The following is a 19,259-nucleotide window of genomic DNA, read 5'->3' as shown; positions in this document are numbered from 1 at the left end:
AATAAATCACAGCAATAGTACATTCATGTAGTTGTAAACAGCATGATAATATATTAAGTAATCCAAAGTATTCAGAATACGTTACTCTCATTGAGTAACGTAATGGAATACGTTACAGAATACATTTTGGGGCATGTATTCTGTATTCTGTAATGGAATACATTTTAAAAGTAACCTTCCCAACACTGCTCATGTTTTTACTATGTTTGTCTTGAAGATGTAAGAAGATCACATGGTGCTTTTTATTAATGTGTTGGTTTGTTTCCTGTCTCTTGGATGGAACCCAGCTGTGCGTGGCCCCTGGGCCTGTGGTCAGAGTGTGTGCTGGATAATCCGGACCAGGATGAGGCCAGACTGACGTGGGATGAAATGTCTGTCACACAATTGAGCTTAGAGTAGTTTCATTTCTGCACAATTTAAAAACAACCAAAACTTTGTTCTGTCTTTTCTATGTAATACTGTAGACTTTCTTTGATACTGTGTCCAAAAGGAGCAGCTTTTACTTTGAAGAGGAGCCGTCTCTGTTTCCTCTTCAGGTTGGATGATGGAAGCAAATTAGTGTGTGATGTTCTTTCAGTGTTGCACTTTGTAGACGCTCCCTGAGCACTGGTCTCACAGCCAGCTGCACATAGAGACCAGTGTTGTTAGTCCAGGTCAGAAGATGACTTGTTGGAATGAAAATGAGCTTGTAGTTTGTCTGCTTTAATAATTTGACTGGAAAAAGGTGTTGGACTTCAAATATGTCCATTTCTTTCACACTTCACCTTTAAAAGTGAAGCCTTGTGGTTCCTGGAAGGAAAAACACGACTTTTTCAAGTCTTTGTCTGGTTTTTATGATAAATGTACGACTTTAATGTGAAACATTCAGAGTTATTTCTCTTGTTGTGTTTGTTTGAAGCTGCTTCCTGTTGGCTTCAGCTGTTTGGAGTTTCCATTTTCTAAACTTCTACATTCTGAACATTCTTAAGCTCTGAACAGATGATGAAACACTGAATGATTTCAAGCTCACACTTTGTCTAATAAACTTACATCTTTCATTCTTTATACAGATTGATGGGCTGTGGTTTGTCAAAGATCAGCTGTGATTATCTGGCAGCAGTGCTGAAGTCCAACCCCTCCCATCTGAGAGAGCTGGACCTGAGTTGGAACAACTACCTGCAGGATTCAGGAGTGAAGCATCTGTGTGGTTTCCTGGAGTGTCCAGGATGTGGACTTGAAACTCTGAGGTCAGTCAGCATGTTTTAGTGTTGCTGAGATGAATATGATGTGAAAGTTGTGCTGACATTAAACTGCAGACATCAGGCTGATATTATACTGATCCACACTCTGTGCTGTGTGCCGTGGTCAAAGGTCACGCCACACAGCAGACAGTGGGAAATATTATAATTCTGATCATTTATCAGCACATATCCATATGTATAAAAACAAAGCTGACACTGTGAGACTTGATCAGAGGTGTGATCATCACAGCAGAGGCCTTTGTGTCAAAGTCACTGAGGATCAAAAAGAAACACATGAAACAGATTTTCCTGTTCTGGCTTTTTACAGCAGATAACCTTCAAAATATTCTGCAGTCGATCAAAAACTGAAGAAAACCATGAATCAACATGTGAACATGACCTGATGCTGCTGAAGTGAAGCAAAGTTACAGAGGTTTGATTACAGACACAGCTGAGAGTTTGTAATCTGTCATCATTTTAAAAGGTTTAAATTTCTTCAGTATTGAACAGCAGAAATGAGGCTTTGTTTTCGGAGGCAGCCGACAGCAGTGAACACAACAGCAGACTGGTGCGTAATAAGCAGTGAATAATGCAGAAAACAGATTTTTGAAGGTAAACCTTTCTTGAAGTACACTGAGAGAGAGAGAGCTGTGCAGGAAGTAAACGTCAAAGTCAGAGAGAATTCATGACGATGTTCATCAAACGTAAAGCGTAGTTTGGATCTTCTTTTGCTGCTGGTTCACTCAGTTTTGGTTGGAGACAGATGAAACCTGCAGCTTCAGGATCTGTGAGCTGTCCACTTTCAGCCCCGACGGCGTGTCCGTGTACGTGCCGTCGAGTGAACGATCCACGCTCAGTGTTTCCATCTTTGTGTGTTTAGCTGCTCTCATTTACTCTTTTATCTGTTTGGTTGTTGTTGAAATACTTTTGGGAGCTTTAACCTGAGATTCTGGCAAAATACATTTATATTGAAAATCGATTCAGGATTGAATGAATCAACATCGCTTTATTCAAATGAAAACCATTTAAATAGGAAAATCCATTTTTTTACACCCGCCTCTAATGCTGGGTAATGTCAGCTGGTCCATGTGCAGCTGGCTGTGAGGCTCAGGGAGCGTCTACAAAGTGCAACACTGAAAGAACATCATCCATAAATATTGAGTAATAACTGGACTCTCATACAGCGAGACTCAAATGCCTTTAAACATCAGCTTATCCTGCTGATCCAACTCCAACACTGAGTTTGTAAAAAAAATATATATTTTTTTTATTAAACCTGTATTTAACCAGGAAGATCCCATTTAGATTAAAAACCTCTTTTTCAAGGGAGACCTGGCCAAGAAAGGCAGCAGCAAGTGTCTCACAGTTACAGAAATTAATCAATCAAACACAGGCAGCAACAACACACATGCAGCAATAAGTGAAAGAATACAAATAAAATAAAATTCAATAAATTTCAAATAAAATTAAAAAGTCACTGACAATCAATCTAATTGAAACAGTTGCATGTTATTGACTTGGCCTCAAGTATTCATATTTTAGACTTAAAACCACTTAATGAAATTAATTCAGTCATTTTCCATTCCTTCTGCAGTTTGTTCCAAGCCGAGGGTGCTAAATGGACAAAAGCTCTTTTACCAAGTTCAGTTCGGGCAAATGGAACAGAAAGCAACAAGTAACCATGCTGACGAAGAGAATACCGACCAGCATGTTTCATTGCTAGCAGGGAACATATATAGGAAGGCAACAACCCAAATATCGCCTTATATATAAAACTATATAAATGAGAGTTCCTCTGACTTACCAAAGCAGGCCATCCTACCTGAGAGTATAACTCACAGTGGTGAGTCTGAAATTTACGGTTAGTGATGAACCTCAGAGAAGCACGATACACAATATTAACCATTCGAAGACATTGAGTAGAAGCATTTATATATAGAATATCACCATAATCAAGCAGAGGCAAGAATGTTGCAGCAACAAGCCGCTTCTTTGTATTAAAAGAGAAACACAACTTATTTTGAAAATAAAATCTCAGTTTTAACTTCAGATTTTTTTACAAGATTCTGTACATGTGGTTTGAAGGTGAGCGAGTCATCAATTAAGATTCCCAGATATTTATAGGTGTGAACCAACTCTATTTTATTACCTTCAAGAGTGGTTACTGATGGGATTGTTTGGGCTTGTCTCCTTGATTTAGAAAACAGCATGAGCTTTGTTTTGTCTGCGTTGAGAACAAGTTTAAGCTGAAGTAATGAGTGCTGGACAGCAGAAAAGGCTTTCTGCAAGGAGTCAATGGCTTGGACAAAAGTTGAACCACAGCTGTAAATAACTGTATCATCAGCATAGAAGTGCAAGTTTGCATCTGGCACATTTAGACTAAGATTGTTTACGTAATTGATAAAGAGAAGTGGACCTAATACTGAACCCTGTGGCACTCCGTTGTGCACTGTAACAAAGTCAGAACATAGACCGTCAGATTTAATGCACTGAGTCCTGTTACTGTGGTAGTTTGAGAACCATCCAAAGCTCTCTCAGAGAGTCCTGACTGGAAGAGTCTAAGTTTTAAAATACAATGATCAACAGTGTCAAATGCTTTTGACAAATTAATAAAAAGGGATGCACAGTGTTGTTTTTTATCAAGTGCAATAGTAATATCATTTACCACTCTAATTACAGCAATGATAGTACTGTGATTCTTCCTAAAGCCCGATTGATATTCAGATAAAATGGCATTGGTGTGTAAAAACTCCTTTAACTGCTCGCACACAAGAGCTTCAAGAACTCTGGCCAGCACACATAGATTAGATATTGGTCTGTAATTTAGTTAACACTGCTGGGTCTCCCCCTTTTAATAGAGGAACAACAAAAGCTGATTTCCATACTGAGGGAATTTTATTCGTATCCAGTGTGAGGTTGAAAAGTGTTGTGAGAGTCTCTGCCACAAAATCAGCTGCCAGTTTCAAGAAGTAAGGATCTAGTAAGTCTGGCCCTGGAGATTTTCTGGGATCTAACAGTTTAAGAGCTTTACAGACCTCCTGCACAGAGAAAGGAACAAAGTTAGATGGCTGACCAGTGTACACCGGAAGGTTTGTGACGGATTTTACAGAGACTGGGTTCAGAGAGTCAAACAAAGAGCCAGAAGATATAAAGTGCTTGTTAAAGCAATTCATCATCTCCTTCCTATCATAAACAGGAAAAGAATCCTTAAAAATATAGGTGGGTAGGGTGTGGGAGCTTTTACTCACTGAAAGAGACTTAATGATTTTCAAGAACTTCTGTGGATTATTTAGGTTCTCAGTGGTGAAAGAGAGATAACAGATAAAAACATGTTTGTCAATCATTTTGTTTGGTTTCTGAAGAAAATGATTCAATAACTTGCTGCTAATACACAACATTTCATCATATTTCTTCATAACCCTCTTTTGTCTGACCATTTGATCCCATTTGAATTTGCAGTAAAGGATCCACAGAGTTTGGTGACAATGATGACAGTAGATGTTTGTGTGACAGTGCTGGAAGCAAATTAGTGTGTGATGTTCTTTCAGTGTTGCACTTTGTAGACGCTCCCTGAGCACTGGTCTCACAGCCAGCTGCACATAGAGACCAGTGTTGTTAGTCCAGGTCAGAAGATGACTTGTTGGAATGAAAATGAGCTTGTAGTTTGTCTGCTTTAATAATTTGACTGGAAAAAGGTGTTGGACTTCAAATATGTCCATTTCTTTCACACTTCACCTTTAAAAGTGAAGCCTTGTGGTTCCTGGAAGGAAAAACACGACTTTTTCAAGTCTTTGTCCGGTTTTTATGATAAATGTACGACTTTAATGTGAAACATTCAGAGTTATTTCTCTTGTTGTGTTTGTTTGAAGCTGCTTCCTGTTGGCTTCAGCTGTTTGGAGTTTCCATTTTCTAAACTTCTACATTCTGAACCTTGTTCAGCTGTGAACAGATGATGAAACACTGAATGATTTCAAGCTCACACTTTGTCTAATAAACTTACATCTTTCATTCTTTATACAGATTGTGGGGCTGTGGTTTGTCAGAGATCAGCTGTGATTATCTGGCAGCAGCGCTGAAGTCCAACCCCTCCCATCTGAGAGAGCTGGACCTGAGTAGGCACAACTACCTGCAGGATTCAGGAGTGAAGCATCTGTGTGGTTTCCTGGAGAGTCCAGGATGTAGACTTGAAACTATGAGGTCAGTCAGCATGTTTTAGTTGTGCTGAGATGAATATGATGTGAAAGTTGTGCTGACATTAAACTGCAGACATCAGGCTGATATTATACTCATCCACACTCTGTGCTGTGTGCCGTAGTCAAAGGTCACGCCACACAGCAGACAGTGGGAAATATTATAATTCTGATCATTTATCAGCACATATCCATATGTATAAAAACAAAGCTGACACTGTGAGACTTGATCAGAGGTGTGATCATCACAGCAGAGGCCTTTGTGTCAAAGTCACTGAGGATCAAACAGAAACACATGAAGCAGATTTTCCTGTTCTGGCTTTTTACAGCAGATAACCTTCAAAATATTCTGCAGTCGATCAAAAACTGAAGCAAACGTGGGGCGATTGTCGCTCAAGAGTTGGGAGTTCGCCTTGTAATCGGAAGGTTGCCGGTTCGAGCCCCGGCTCAGACAGTCTCGGTCGTTGTGTCCTTGGGCAAGACACTTCACCTACCGCCTACTGGTGTTGGCCAGAAGGGCCGATGGCGCGATATGGCAGCCTCGCTTCTGTCACTCTGCCCCAGGGCAGCTGTGAGGCAAGCTACAAATGTAGCTTGCCTCCACCAGTGTGTGAATGTGAGAGTGAATGGGTGGATAACTGGATGTGTAAAGCGCTTTGGGGTCCCTAGGCGGGACTAGTAAAAGCGCTATACAAATACAGGCCATTTACCATTTACCAAACCATGAATCAACATGTGAACATGACCTGATGCTGCTGAAGTGAAGCAAGGTTACAGAGGTTTGATTACAGACACAGCTGAGAGTTTGTAATCTGTCATCATTTTAAAAGGTTTAAATTTCTTCAGTATTGAACAGCAGAAATTAGGCTTTGTTTTCGGAGGCCGACAGCAGTGAACACAACAGCAGACTGGTACGTAATAAGCAGTGAATAATGCAGAAAACAGATTTTTGAAGGTAAACTGTTCTTGAAGTACACTGAGAGAGAGAGAGCTGTGCAGGAAGTAAACGTCAAAGTCAGAGAGAATTCATGACGATGTTCATCAAATGTAAAGCATAGTTTGGATCTTCTTTTGCTGCTGGTTCAGTCAGTTTTGGTTGGAGACAGATGAAACCTGCAGCTTCAGGATCTGTGAGCTGTCCACTTTCAGCCCCGACGGCGTGTCCGTGTACGTGCCGTCGAGTGAACGATCCACGCTCTGTGTTTCCATCTTTGTGTGTTTAGCTGCTCTCATTTACTGTTTTATCTGTTTGGTTGTTGTTGAAATACTTTTGGGAGGTTTAACCTGAGATTCTGGAAAATACATTTATATTAAACATCGATTCAGGATTGAATGAATCAACATCGCTTTATTCAAATTAAAACCATTTAAATAGGAAAATCCATTTTTTTACACCCGCCTCTAATGCTGGGTAATGTCAGCTGGTCCATGTGCAGCTGGCTGTGAGGCTCAGGGAGCCTCTACAAAGTGCAACACTGAAAGAATATCATCCATAAATATTGAGTAATAACTGGACTCTCATACAGCGAGACTCAAATGCCTTTAAACATCAGCTTATCCTGCTGATCCAAGTCCAACACTGAGTTTGTAAAAACATGTTTGTCAATCATTTTGTTTGGTTTCTGAGGAAAATGATTCAATAACTTGCTGCTAATACACAACATTTCATCATATTTCCTCATAACACTCTTTTGTCTGACCATTTGAATCCCATTTGAATTTGCAGTAAAGGATCCACAGAGTTTGGTGACAATGATGACAGTAGATGTTTGTGTGACAGTGCTGGAAGCAAATTAGTGTCTGATGTTCTTTCAGTGTTGCACTTTGTAGACGCTCCCTGAGCACTGGTCTCACAGCCAGCTGCACATAGAGACCAGTGTTGTTAGTCCAGGTCAGAAGATGACTTGTTGGAATGAAAATGAGCTTGTTGTCAAGGCTAGTGAAGCGGACTCAGGCGCAGACCACTAGTTCCTTCAAACAAAAGTGGATTTATTTACAGTGATTCCCACAGGTGCAATATATATACAGAGGTGTTCGGGAAAAGGGTCGGGGTTCGGGGTCCAGGAGTGACAGGGGAAGGAGTCCAGAGTGGGGGCTTTCCATACACAGACAACAGCTCCTCTCTTCACCACCACTCGTCTTGCACACGCTCAGTCACAGTTGCTCAGGGTCCAGGGGAGATCTACACACATACAGAGAGACAGTCAGCTTCCAGGTTCACAAGTACTCACGAGTTCAAATAACAGGTTTGCAGGGTGACTGACGCTGATGGCTCAACGATCCAGCGACGAGTAGAGCAGACTCGCCATCTTAAGTAGTACTCTAATTTGTAATCAGCGGCAGGTGTGCTGATCATCCCCAGGTGCGTGGGCCAGGGGCGGGAGCCCATACTGAGCTCCGCCCCAGCAGGAGAAAGAGAGAGGGAGAGGACGAGAGAGAAAGAGAGCAGAGGCAAGAGAGGAGAATAAAGAACACAAAACATGCGCCTGACTGCTGTCAGCTGGCGAGGTGCGGGGACCATGACACTTGTAGTTTGTCTGCTTTAATAATGTGACTGGAAAAAGGTGTTGGACTTCAAATATGTCCATTTCTTTCACACTTCACCTTTAAAAGTGAAGCCTTGTGGTTCCTGGAAGGAAAAACACGACTTTTTCAAGTCTTTGTCCTGTTTTTATTAGAGATGGACTGATCCGATATTACGTATCGGTATCGGTCCGATACTGACCTAAATTACTGGATCGGATATCGGAGAGAAATAAAAAATGTAATCCGATATATTAAATATTAAAAAAGCACCCCACAAAACTTGCGACACGGCGTAACTCAGGTCATAACCGTAGCACATCGGAGCTGTGCGCTCAGAGCGGCTGTGTGTATTTGTAGCCTGCTATTAAGCATTTCATTTCCGAGGAAGTTATCTCAGAGAGAAGTAAAGCAAGTGTGTAAGTTCATCTCTTAATGTTTGTAAAGCATTCCCACGTTAAGCTTAACAACCGATATATGGAGCGACTGCCTCTCTCTCTCCCTCTCTCTCTCCTGCTGCTGCTTCAATTGTGAAACTGCTTAATGATCAGCTGATCGGCTTTTCTGTCGCGAGTCCGTCTCTCTTCTTTGTTTTTGGCCCACTTTGCACCAGAAAGAGGAAACCAGCAGCTGAACAACAGCAGCACGTTTAACCTTGATAAGCTGTTGTTAGAATTTATTTAATATTACTTTCTACACCAGGATCTTTTTCTACAGCTGACGGCTGGTAACTGTGCAGGGGCGGATCTAGCAAAGTTTAGCCAGGGGGGCCGATAGGGCATTAACAGGGAAAAGGGGGCACAAAGACATACTTTTCTTTCTTATTCTCATTTAAAATATCTAGCTTTTAATTATTTAATAATTATCTGAATCTTACACCCAAAGTTTTAATCTGATGTAAATGTATAGAAGTCCATTACTGTATATAGTAACTGTTTAGTCTAATATACCCTAGTAAGCTATAGTACTTTTTCCTTTGGGAAAGTACCATCTGTGAATTCTGCAATTCTGTTGAAGAAAGATGTTGAATCAGATTCAGATTCAGATTTTATTTGTCACATACAGGTTGCTCCGCAGTGAAATGAGACACCCCCCCCCCCCCCCCCGACCTTACACACATAACACAGACATTACATGGGGGTTACAAGTCGGAGATCGGCAGTTGTGGAAAAAACACTGAAATGTACACACAATGGGAAGGTACAAGAGGAAAAAAAGAGACCCCTACTCATGCTGTGCTTCCATGGTAGGACAGCACGAGAACAGGAAACAAAAAAAACCTCCTCTGCACAAAAAAAAGCACATGAATGTTCACAGCACAACATTATGAAGACATAACAAGCCACAGGGTGGGAGTAGGGGGATGGAGTAATCCCAGGCAACACAGCAGACATCCTGCCACTGCGCCGACTCGCCAGCGCGGGCCCAGACCCGCCTCGTGTTCCCAGGAGGTAACAAGCATCGAAGGCGTTGGAAAGGGAAGGGGAGATGAGTGAGTGCTTATCAGTGTAAGTGTGTGTGTATGCGTGTCCATAGTTCAGCTGAGACAGTGTCCTTCGCCCTATCAGGCTAAGTAAACAGTCCTCCAGCCAATCCAGGTGGCCTTGCATGGGATGGGGAGAATAGTCAAATCACAGTCGTTATCAGGGAGTGTTTGTCCGGCTTCAGCCTTGGGCCTGTGCAGCTGGCGCCGTGGTGGTGTCTGCATTTTGATCCCGAATTTGTTGATTTATTGAGATTTTTCAAAGCTGATCTTTAACACTCTGATGCTGGTCTCTCTATCTCCCGTTGGAGAGCCGCGAGCCTCCCCATGATGGTATCAAACTTCTGATCCGTGGTGTTATCATTCTTTTGATTCTGAGACCTCACAACTGCTGTGATCCGTTCTGCGATGTGATCCAACTTTCGCTCAAGGTTCTCATTTTGAGCAGGGCCCTCTCTAATGTATCCCACCATACGCTCAATGGTGTTGTTTTGAGCCTTCACAGAAGCCATAAGCGTCTCCAAGGTGTTAACCATGCTGCGTTCGTTGTGAGAGGTCGTGACCCGTCCCGTCGCTTCAATTCCAGCGGGCAGCTTTGGGGGGGTTTGAACAGCCGGTTCCGCTCTCTTATTTCTCCGATAAGTCAGGGCCATGCCAGCTCCGATCAGCAAGAACCCCGTTATCATGGTTCCGAATAGGTAAATATCTTCAGCGTCCTCGATCGACAGTCCCGCCAGGCACACGAGCCTCCATTTCTGCCACCCGTCCATCGTGTAACCGGCAGGGAAAGTCCCTCCGGGGCACTCGGGCTCTCCCGAGCCCAGACTTCTCGTTGAGAAGAGGGTGTCAATAGCATTCAGAGACCAGTTGATCAAATCCATAATTCTCTTTTAGGTTTTAGAGAACGACAGTGAGAGACTGTTCCAGGGAAAAAGTAATGCACATGAGACAGACAAGGACAGAGAGGCTAAGCAGGGAAGATAAGGGTAAGGAGGAGAGGAGAAAAGTGCGACCGCCTCCGCTGAGAGCCAAGCGAGAAATCTATTTAATTATTCTTGAAAAATAATTTATTTCTGTGAATTTTTTTCACCCTGCATCAAATTAAAGTTGATTACATTGATTAAGCATCATGAGGTGGAAGGTGGGGTTTTTTTTGCTGGGAGTTTGCAACCCTATTAGTTAGGTTGCTTAATATTTCTGCTAAGTACTCTTTAAAATACCAGAATAGGGAGGGTGGAGTAAGTTTAACTTTATTAGATTGATCAGTGTTGCTGAACTATGAAATATTTTGGGTGCACTGTGTTTTTTTTACATACAGGTATAACAGAATAGCTTTAGTGTTGTTCTTGTTTTTTAACTTGAGTATGAACTTATACATAAAGCAGCAAGATATTAAAAAAACAGTTTTATTGATTAAAAAACACACTATATCGGATTCATATCGGTATCGGCAGATATCCAAATTTATGATATCGGTATCGGTATCGGACATAAAAAAGTGGTATCGTGCCATCTCTAGTTTTTATGATAAATGTACGACTTTAATGTGAAACATTAGGAGTTTTTTCTCTTGTTGTGTTTGTTTGAAGCTGCTTCCTGTTGGCTTCAGCTGTTTGGAGTTTCCATTTCCTAAACTTCTACATTCTGAACCTTGTTCAGCTCTGAACAGATGATGAAACACTGAATGATTTCAAGCTCACACTTTGTCTAATAAACTTACATCTTTCATTCTTTATACAGACTGAGAAACTGTAGTTTGTCAGAGATCAGCTGTGATTATCTGGCAGCAGCGCTGAAGTCCAACCCCTCCCATCTGAGAGAGCTGGAGCTGAGTGACAACAAAAAGCTGCAGGATTCAGGAGTGAAGCATCTGTGTGGTTTTCTGGAGAGTCCAGGATGTGGACTTGAAACTCTGAGGTCAGTCAGCATGTTTTAGTTGTGCTGAGATGAATATGATGTGAAAGTTATGCTGACACTAAACTGCAGACATCAGGCTGATATTATACTGATCCACACTGAGGATCTTCATGGTAAAGTCTGTTTTCTTCTTCTCTGGTTTAGTCCATTGACTGCAGCAGAACAATGTTCACATTTCAAACAGTGATACTCAACGTATGGCCCGCGGCCCACATGCGGCCTGCCCACCTTTCCTGATTCAGAGAGAGGGGACCCTGATTAACTGTGTAGTGTTCGTCCTCACAGTTCTAAGTATCAGACACAACAATGAATAATCCACAGCTGACTGTCTTTAGCAGGTCAAAGGTCACGGCACACAGCAGACAGTGGGAAATATTATAATTCTGATCATTTATCAGCACATATCCATATGTATAAAAACAAAGCGGACACTGTGAGACTTGATCAGAGGTGTGATCATCACAGCAGAGGCCTTTGTGTCAAAGTCACTGAGGATCAAACAGAAACACATAAAGCAGATTTTCCTGTTCTGACTTTTTATAGCAGATAACCTTCAAAATATTCTGCAGTCGATCAAAAACTGAAGCAAACCATGAATCAACATATGAACATGACCTGATGCTGCTGAAGTGAAGCAAAGTTACAGAGGTTTGATTACAGACACAGCTGAGAGTTTGTAATCTGTCATCATTTTAAAAGGTTTAAATTTCTTCAGTATTGAACAGCAGAAATGAGGCTTTGTTTTCGGAGGCCGACAGCAGTGAACACAACAGCAGACTGGTGCGTAATAAGCAGTGAATAATGCAGAAAACAGATTTTTGAAGGTAAACTGTTCTTGAAGTACACTGAGAGAGAGAGAGCTGTGCAGGAAGTAAACGTCAAAGTCAGAGAGAATTCATGACGATGTTCATCAAACGTAAAGCGTAGTTTGGATCTTCTTTTGCTGCTGGTTCAGTCAGTTTTGGTTGGAGACAAATGAAACCTGCAGCTTCAGGATCTGTGAGCTGTCCACTTTCAGCCCCGACGGCGTGTCCGTGTACGTGCCGTCGAGTGAACGATCCATGCTCTGTGTTTCCATCTTTGTGTGTTTAGCTGCTCTCATTTACTGTTTTATCTGTTTGGTTGTTGTTGAAATACTTTTGGGAGCTTTAACCTGAGATTCTGGCAAAATACATTTATATTAAACATCGATTCAGGATTGAATGAATCAACATCGCTTTATTCAATTTAAAACCATTTAAATAGGAAAATCCATTTTTTTACACCCGCCTCTAATGCTGGGTAATGTCAGCTGGTCCATGTGCAGCTGGCTGTGAGGCTACAAAGTGCAACACTGAAAGAACATCATCCATAAATATTGAGTAATAACTGGACTTGTTGTGGCGAATCCACTATCCAAAAAAATGGATCGGACATCAATTGTAGAAACGATACTCTTTATATAAGGCTTCAAAAGGGGGAATGTACAACAAATAAACTTCTCGACATCAGAGCAACATATAATGGCTTCCCGAAACTTTCTTTGCTAGCTAAACCCAGAGTACCTTTCATGTAGCACAAAGGATTCTGGGAAACGCAGTTTTCTAATGAAAATACCTGTTAAATGCTCCCCTTTAGCAGAAAATTAAATCTATAATTAACAGCTCTCGCTAAACATGTGACCCCCCCCCCCCCCCCCCCCCCCCGGTGAACAATCTGTTCATCTAAAGCTCTAGGTTATTCAACAACTGAATTGGTCTTCCTAACAGAGTCCCCGTTGTTGTGCGAACTAAGCAAGATCTAACAAGACTGTCTCGACCAGGAAACATTTCTTCAATTCTTCCAAGTTTCCACACTTGTCTGGGGAGGTTGTCATGCCCAATGAGCACGACATCCCCTAGTTTTAGGGGTGTAGGCTTTGAAGCGTCACAGCAATGAGCTGACTTCAGCTCCAACAGATAGTCCCTTCTCCAGGTGTTCCAGAAGTTGGTCATGAGTTTCTGCCGGTATCTCCATCTCCGAGTAATGTCCTCTTTTTTAGGTGTTGGATGGTGTGTGTCCTTCGGGATTGACTTGGGTGGTAGAGATGTCAGTTGTTTGCCCACCAAAAAGTGGGCTGGAGTAAGTGGTTGCGGTTCATTTACCTCGTTGTGCACAAAGGTGAGAGGCCTAGAGTTCAGAGTCGCTTCGACTTCCGCCAACTCAGTACCCATTTCTTCAATGTGGAGTGAAGCTCTACCTAACACCTTCTTGAGGCAGATTTTCACTGATCTGACAAGACATTCCCAGAATCCACCCCACCAGGCTGCTCTTTCTGCAATGAACTTCCAAGTAATTCCTCTTTCCGAGAAAAACTCCAGCAAATGTGGGTCTTTAATTGTCTTCCACAGCTCCTTCAAATCTTGGTCTGCTTCTCTTAAATGTTCTGGCATTGTCAGAATAGATAACTCTGCATAGCCCTCTCCTGGCAATGAATCTCTTCAACGCTAGCAAAAATGGCTCAGTTGACAGATCTGACACAAGCTCTAAATGGACCGCTCGTGTCACAGCACAGGTAAATAGGGCAATGTAGCATCTTTTCACAGAATCCTCCCAGATAGCAAGGAAACATTGAACAGATGTTGATTTTCCATCTGAACCATCAGAATCGTCAGGCTTGAAATGTCAACACAAAACCAATGTTGAAACAACATTGAAATACTGATGAAACCTGACACTGACATTGAAATAACATTGATTCACTGTTGTTCTGTCATCGTTGATTGTTGATCTATTTATAGTTGAAAAGGTGACAACAATCACGTTGAAAAACCATTGATTTATGGTTGAGCAGGAAATTAAAGCTGCTACCACTTGGACTATTCCATAGCCCCCCCTCTCACAGTGGTACATCCCTTCAGGTAACCATTGTCTTGTACAGTAGAGCGGGACATTAGATTTACTCTCAGCGGAATTGACCGGAGAAGGCACTGCACTGGCCTGCACCACGATTAATATAAGGTAAGAATGAATGACTTTTGTTCTAACAAACAAACTTGTTAATGTAAAGTTTCGGACAAAATGTGGGAGCCCGAAATTGTGTCTACTTTCATCTTACAATCCGGCAACAAATAAATTGCACTGCGAACAAAGTCAACAAAGAAAACATTTTCGTTTCATACTTTTCCGTTATATTCCCTTACAAAGCTAGCTTTAACGCTTCGAGGGTTCCTTTGTTCTTGCCGTCGCCTCGGCGCTTGAGTCTGGGTCGACCCAGACTTTCGCTCTGTAGTTGCTTTTTAGCATAGTACTACAAAAAAATTGTAAATCTGTGATATATGATTGATAAACGTAAAGGTAACTGTATAAATGTGTTCAATGACTTTGTTACTTTTAATGATTGGAGAGCACCCGCTTCGATTCGCACTCAATTCAAACTTTACGTTGCACGCTCACCTAACTTTACGCCGCACGCTCATCTAACTTTACGTTGCACGCTCACCTGACTTTACGCCGCACGCTCACCTACCTTGCGTTTGCACCTTTTGTCCACACGTAAACTGCGTTTTATTATTTATTTATTAGTTTTTCGCCTCTCACTGCTTAAGCCATTAATCTTTCTGGAATTGTTTTTTTAAACAGATGCGACCTCACAAAAGATATTAGCTATGCTGTCAGACCTGACGACAGCTGTTAACGAACTCCGTGAGGAGGTCAGAGCCATCCGCCATCCCTGCTGCAATGAATCGTAGATGCTGGGGTACTGCCTCTGGATTTGCCCTTGCACAACATTGAGGAGCTAAACAATGCAGAGGCAGCTTTTCAATCATAAGAGGCAAATAAGGCAATGGTAAGTATATAAAGGTTATGTACACTTTGTAACTATAAAGTGTAATAGCTGTCAGATGTGATTTAAATACATGACAACAGCCTGTTGATTAAACACACAAGCACTTGCATACACATTTAAGACATGAGACACGCTAATTCCATCTCTTAAAATGTGTCTATAGGTGAGACGCTTTGCCTTGATTGGAGGGACCACACTGGAGGTGCGAGTCCGCCGTGTAATGGCTTATGCCATTACAAACGAGCTGGCCTCGGTACTCAACTGGGCAGGGAAAAAAACCAAGGACCAGACAAAACAAAAAATGGCATTTAAAGATACAGCGCTCTGCAAATGCATATATGGTGGTAAGTTCTACAGTTTTTTTGCTATATTACTTTGTCTTTCTTAATAACAAGACTTTCATGTCCGGTTAATCTGGAGATGGAGTCTTTGGTCTTTGGCTTGTTTAGCTTAAGGTTGTAGTTGTACAGCCCGAGGACCCCATGTTTATTTTGTTTTAAAGGATACACGGCACACCATGCTAAGACTTATCACTTTTTCCGCTCATAGCTCTTTGGGAATCAAATGCGGCTGTTTGCAGATTTACGCCTGGTGACTTTCATGTTTATCAGCCTAGGAGTTTACATACTTTCTCCCCGCTGAAGACAGTTAACAAGAGCTTATTCATGTGCTCTAATTCACTTTTTTTGTTTGTGTGTGTGTATTTTTTCCTAGATGGCCTGACGCAGCAGTTAGGGGCAAACTCTATGTCCAAGTTTGTCTTTGCACAAGCAGTGCAGAAATGGCTCCGATATGCCCCAGATCGTATGGGTATGGGTGGTGCAGGACGAACATCATGCATCCCCATCCCAGAGTAAAAAATTACAAACTTCTGTGAAACATATAAATGTAAATAGGAAACTGTCTTTTAATAAAGTATTTAGCAAACGAAACATGGCTATTGACCTTTTTTTGTTTATTTTTTTTCTCTGTTACATCACATGCAATGCTTTCTTATTTTAGGATATTAATATTGACATGATACATTGTGAGACATTTGTTGTTGTTTTTTTTATAAAGGGTGTCCAATTTGAGGAATAAGTACAATTATGTGTTTAGGTGGTTTAAGTATTGATGGAAACATGCAGTAGTTTAGTATTGGTTAAAATACCTATAAAGAAAGGTAGATTTCCAGTCATGATTTAACTGTTGTTTTAATAAAAAGCAACTGCGAAAGAGGTGGAAAATCAACACCATAGCTCAACAGTGTTTCAATATCAGAATCTGACATTGTTTCATTGTCAGGTTTCAACATTGATATAACATCAAAACCTGACGTTGTTTCAACATTAAAAAAGGGTGCAAGAGTGACGTTAGGTCAACGTCACACTTCAACGTTGATTCAATGACGTCGCCTGATATGTTTTCACATAGAGCGGCCCAGCAAAATTCACCCCTGTAACTTCGAATGGTGGTGACTCGGATATTCGGTCCCTAGGCAAAGGTGCAGTTATCTGATGCCCAGCCTTTGCCTTAAACCTCTTACACACAGTGCATCTGGTTACAATGCTTTTAACCAGCTGCCAAGCCCGGATGATCCAATATCTCTCTCTTATTTGTACAAGAGTGTCCCTCACTCCTGAATGCATCACCCTTTTATGACAGTCCTGTATCAGCAGTTCTGAAAATAATCTGTGTTTGTTTGGCAGAATCCAAGGATGCTGCTCTCTGAATGTGAAGTCCGACTGCTGCAGCCTGCCTCCAACACTAAGCAGCTCATCTTCATCAAGGAATGGTTTCAGTTCCTGAATCTTACTGTCATTCATCATAGGTTTTCCTACCTTCAGTCTCTGGACCTCCTGGTGAAAACTGTGATGTTGTGCAACCTTAATCCAGTACTTCACAGCATCAAGAAGCTCATTTGCTGTCAGCTCAGCTCGCATCTTTGGTTGCATCGTTGTTTTTGCATTAGCTATGAATCTCCTAATCCATGCTGTCACTCTGAGCACTCTCTTCAGTTTGCTGTAACTCTCAAGCTTCAGTATTGGTTCACAGATGTCAGTGTCATTAGCAGCAAACTGAATGGCTATTTGATAACTGGATTTAAGTTCTACATTCATTTCGTCTGAAATGTTTTCATCTTCAGACTCATGTATCCGATCTTCTGATACAAGAAAACTGGGGCCATTCCACCATAGCTGGTTTTGTAGTAGGGCCTCCACTGATTGTCCTCTTGTGGGCAGGTCAGCGGGATTAGCCTTCCCTGGGATGTGTGACCATGAAGATGGACTCGTAAGAGTCTGGATCTCAGTCACTGGTTTGCAACAAACGGTTTCCACCTTTGTGCCGAACTGCAAATCCATTGCAAAGTGATCATGGAGTCAGTCCACATTTTTATTTGGGCTTGCTCCATCTTCCGCGAGATGATCAAGTTGTTTGCCAATCTGGCCCCAATCACGGCTCCCATGAGTTCCAGACGTGGCAACATCATTTTCTTTAGGGGAGCCACCATGGCTTTAGATGCGACCAAGCTCATTGTCGTTTCTCCTTCTCGTGTTTTGCCTTGCAGATAGTCCACAGCACTGTATGCCCTTTCACTGGCATCACAAAACACATGTAATTCCAAGCCATCTTTGCTTTCTTGTTGCATATTGATTTGGTACCACCTTGGTATGGCGAGCTGGTGTAACTGAGTAAGCTCTGAACACCACTGTTGCCATTCATGTGTCAGATCTGGTGGCAATTCTTCATCCCAGGAGAGCCCCCTCTCCCACATTGCTTGGAACATGCACTTGACCCTAATGGTGAAGGGGTTCAGAAACCCAAGTGGGTCATAAATTAGTGCTGAGGACTGCAGCACGCTTCGTTTGGTTCCTTTCTTCTCTGTTAGAAGCCTCACTAGTGAACTAAGGTCAAAGGTGAAATCATCAGGCTCTGGCCTCCACACTAATCAAGCAACTTTAATGCTACTCCATTCGTCTCAGGTGCCATCATGTAGTTTGTGGAGCTCTTCTCCCATTTCTGCCTCAGTTCAGCTAAGTTTGTCATCCATTTGCAAAGCTCCATACCAGCAGCCGCCAGTATTTCTTTGGCATTCGTCGTTATGTGATACGCCTCTTCCACTGAGCGTGTACTTGAAATGAAGTCATCTACGTAAAGTGACTCCCTTATTGTATTCACCACTTGTGGTTGGCTTGTTTCATATTGTTTTAGATGTCTTTGTATTTCGCTGCAAGCAGAAACGGGCTTGGCGTGACTCCAAACACCACTCTCGTCATCCTCAGAATGCGCAGGTGATCATTCACTTCTCCTTTCGGTGCACCTGAGAACCACAGGAACCTGATTGCATCTCTGTCTCTTTCTGCAAGACGTATTTGCAGGAATGCTTGTTTTATGTCTGCCAGAAAGGCGACTTCGTGTTCCCTAAATCTAAGGAGAACACTGAGCAGATCTGGATTCAAATTTGGCCCGTAAATAAGCAGTCATTCAGCGACAGACAGCCTTCTTCATGGGACGATGCATCAAAGACCACTCTTAATTTTGTAGTTGCTTTGTCCTCTCTCAGCACTGCATGGTGAGGCATATAATACATTACAGAGTCTGTGCTGCTGTTTGGTGTCACTTCCTCTGCAATGTTCTGGTCCAAGTAGTCCTCCACCACTTGATTATACCTGCTGAAGAGTGTGACAGCCTTCTTCCTTTTCTTTTCTTTTTTTTTTTTGCCTGTCCCGTTTGGCTCTTTTGCCATCAGAATTATTGTCTAAAGGCGAAGAAAGATACCCAATGGATTTTCTTTACCAAATTGACAATCCCGGCTTTGCCGTAATGGTCCATTTGATTCACCTTTTATTATTTATTTTATTTTCACTTGCTGAATACGGGACAGACTTGACTGGGGGAAAGAAAAGGGAGAAAGAAAGAGGGAAAGAAAAACAGTTGAGAAGAGGGATGGGGGAGAAGGGCAAAAAACAAAAACCAACAGAATAAGCAGGAAAAAAAAATACATATATCGATCACCTGGATCACCTGTTGAGAGAGAAAAAAGAAAACAAGCAGAAGAAAACAAGAGTAATAGAATAAACAACATCACAATGATATATGGGAATATGACAGTAAATACTAAATATTAAACATTATTG

General features: G+C 41.9%; 1 protein-coding gene across 8 annotated transcripts in view; it reads left to right on the top strand.

Moving 5' to 3' along the window:
- Positions 1-19,259, top strand: part of LOC148105779 (protein NLRC3-like) — a 342,596-nt gene that overhangs the window by 58,482 nt on the left and 264,855 nt on the right. For 2 of the 8 annotated variants that reach the window (XM_087838919.1, XM_087838927.1), the window contains 2 exons: positions 1,050-1,226; positions 5,241-5,444. The exons of 2 other annotated variants lie outside the window; for them this stretch is intronic. In XM_087838919.1, coding sequence (XP_087695045.1) covers positions 1,050-1,226; positions 5,241-5,436 — 373 coding nt within the window. In that variant the 3' untranslated portion in view covers positions 5,437-5,444. Of the gene's footprint in view, positions 1-1,049; positions 1,246-5,240; positions 5,445-11,156; positions 11,189-19,259 lie in introns of those variants that run through there. 4 more of the 8 variants (XM_087838922.1, XM_087838920.1, XM_087838923.1 and 1 more) reach the window with 3 other exon arrangements.

Source organism: Neolamprologus brichardi, chromosome 3 (genome assembly GCF_056152115.1).
Source record: "Neolamprologus brichardi isolate AB-2024 chromosome 3, ASM5615211v1, whole genome shotgun sequence".
Classification (NCBI taxonomy): domain Eukaryota; kingdom Metazoa; phylum Chordata; class Actinopteri; order Cichliformes; family Cichlidae; genus Neolamprologus; species Neolamprologus brichardi.
This window is presented reverse-complemented; position numbering and strand designations above follow the sequence as displayed.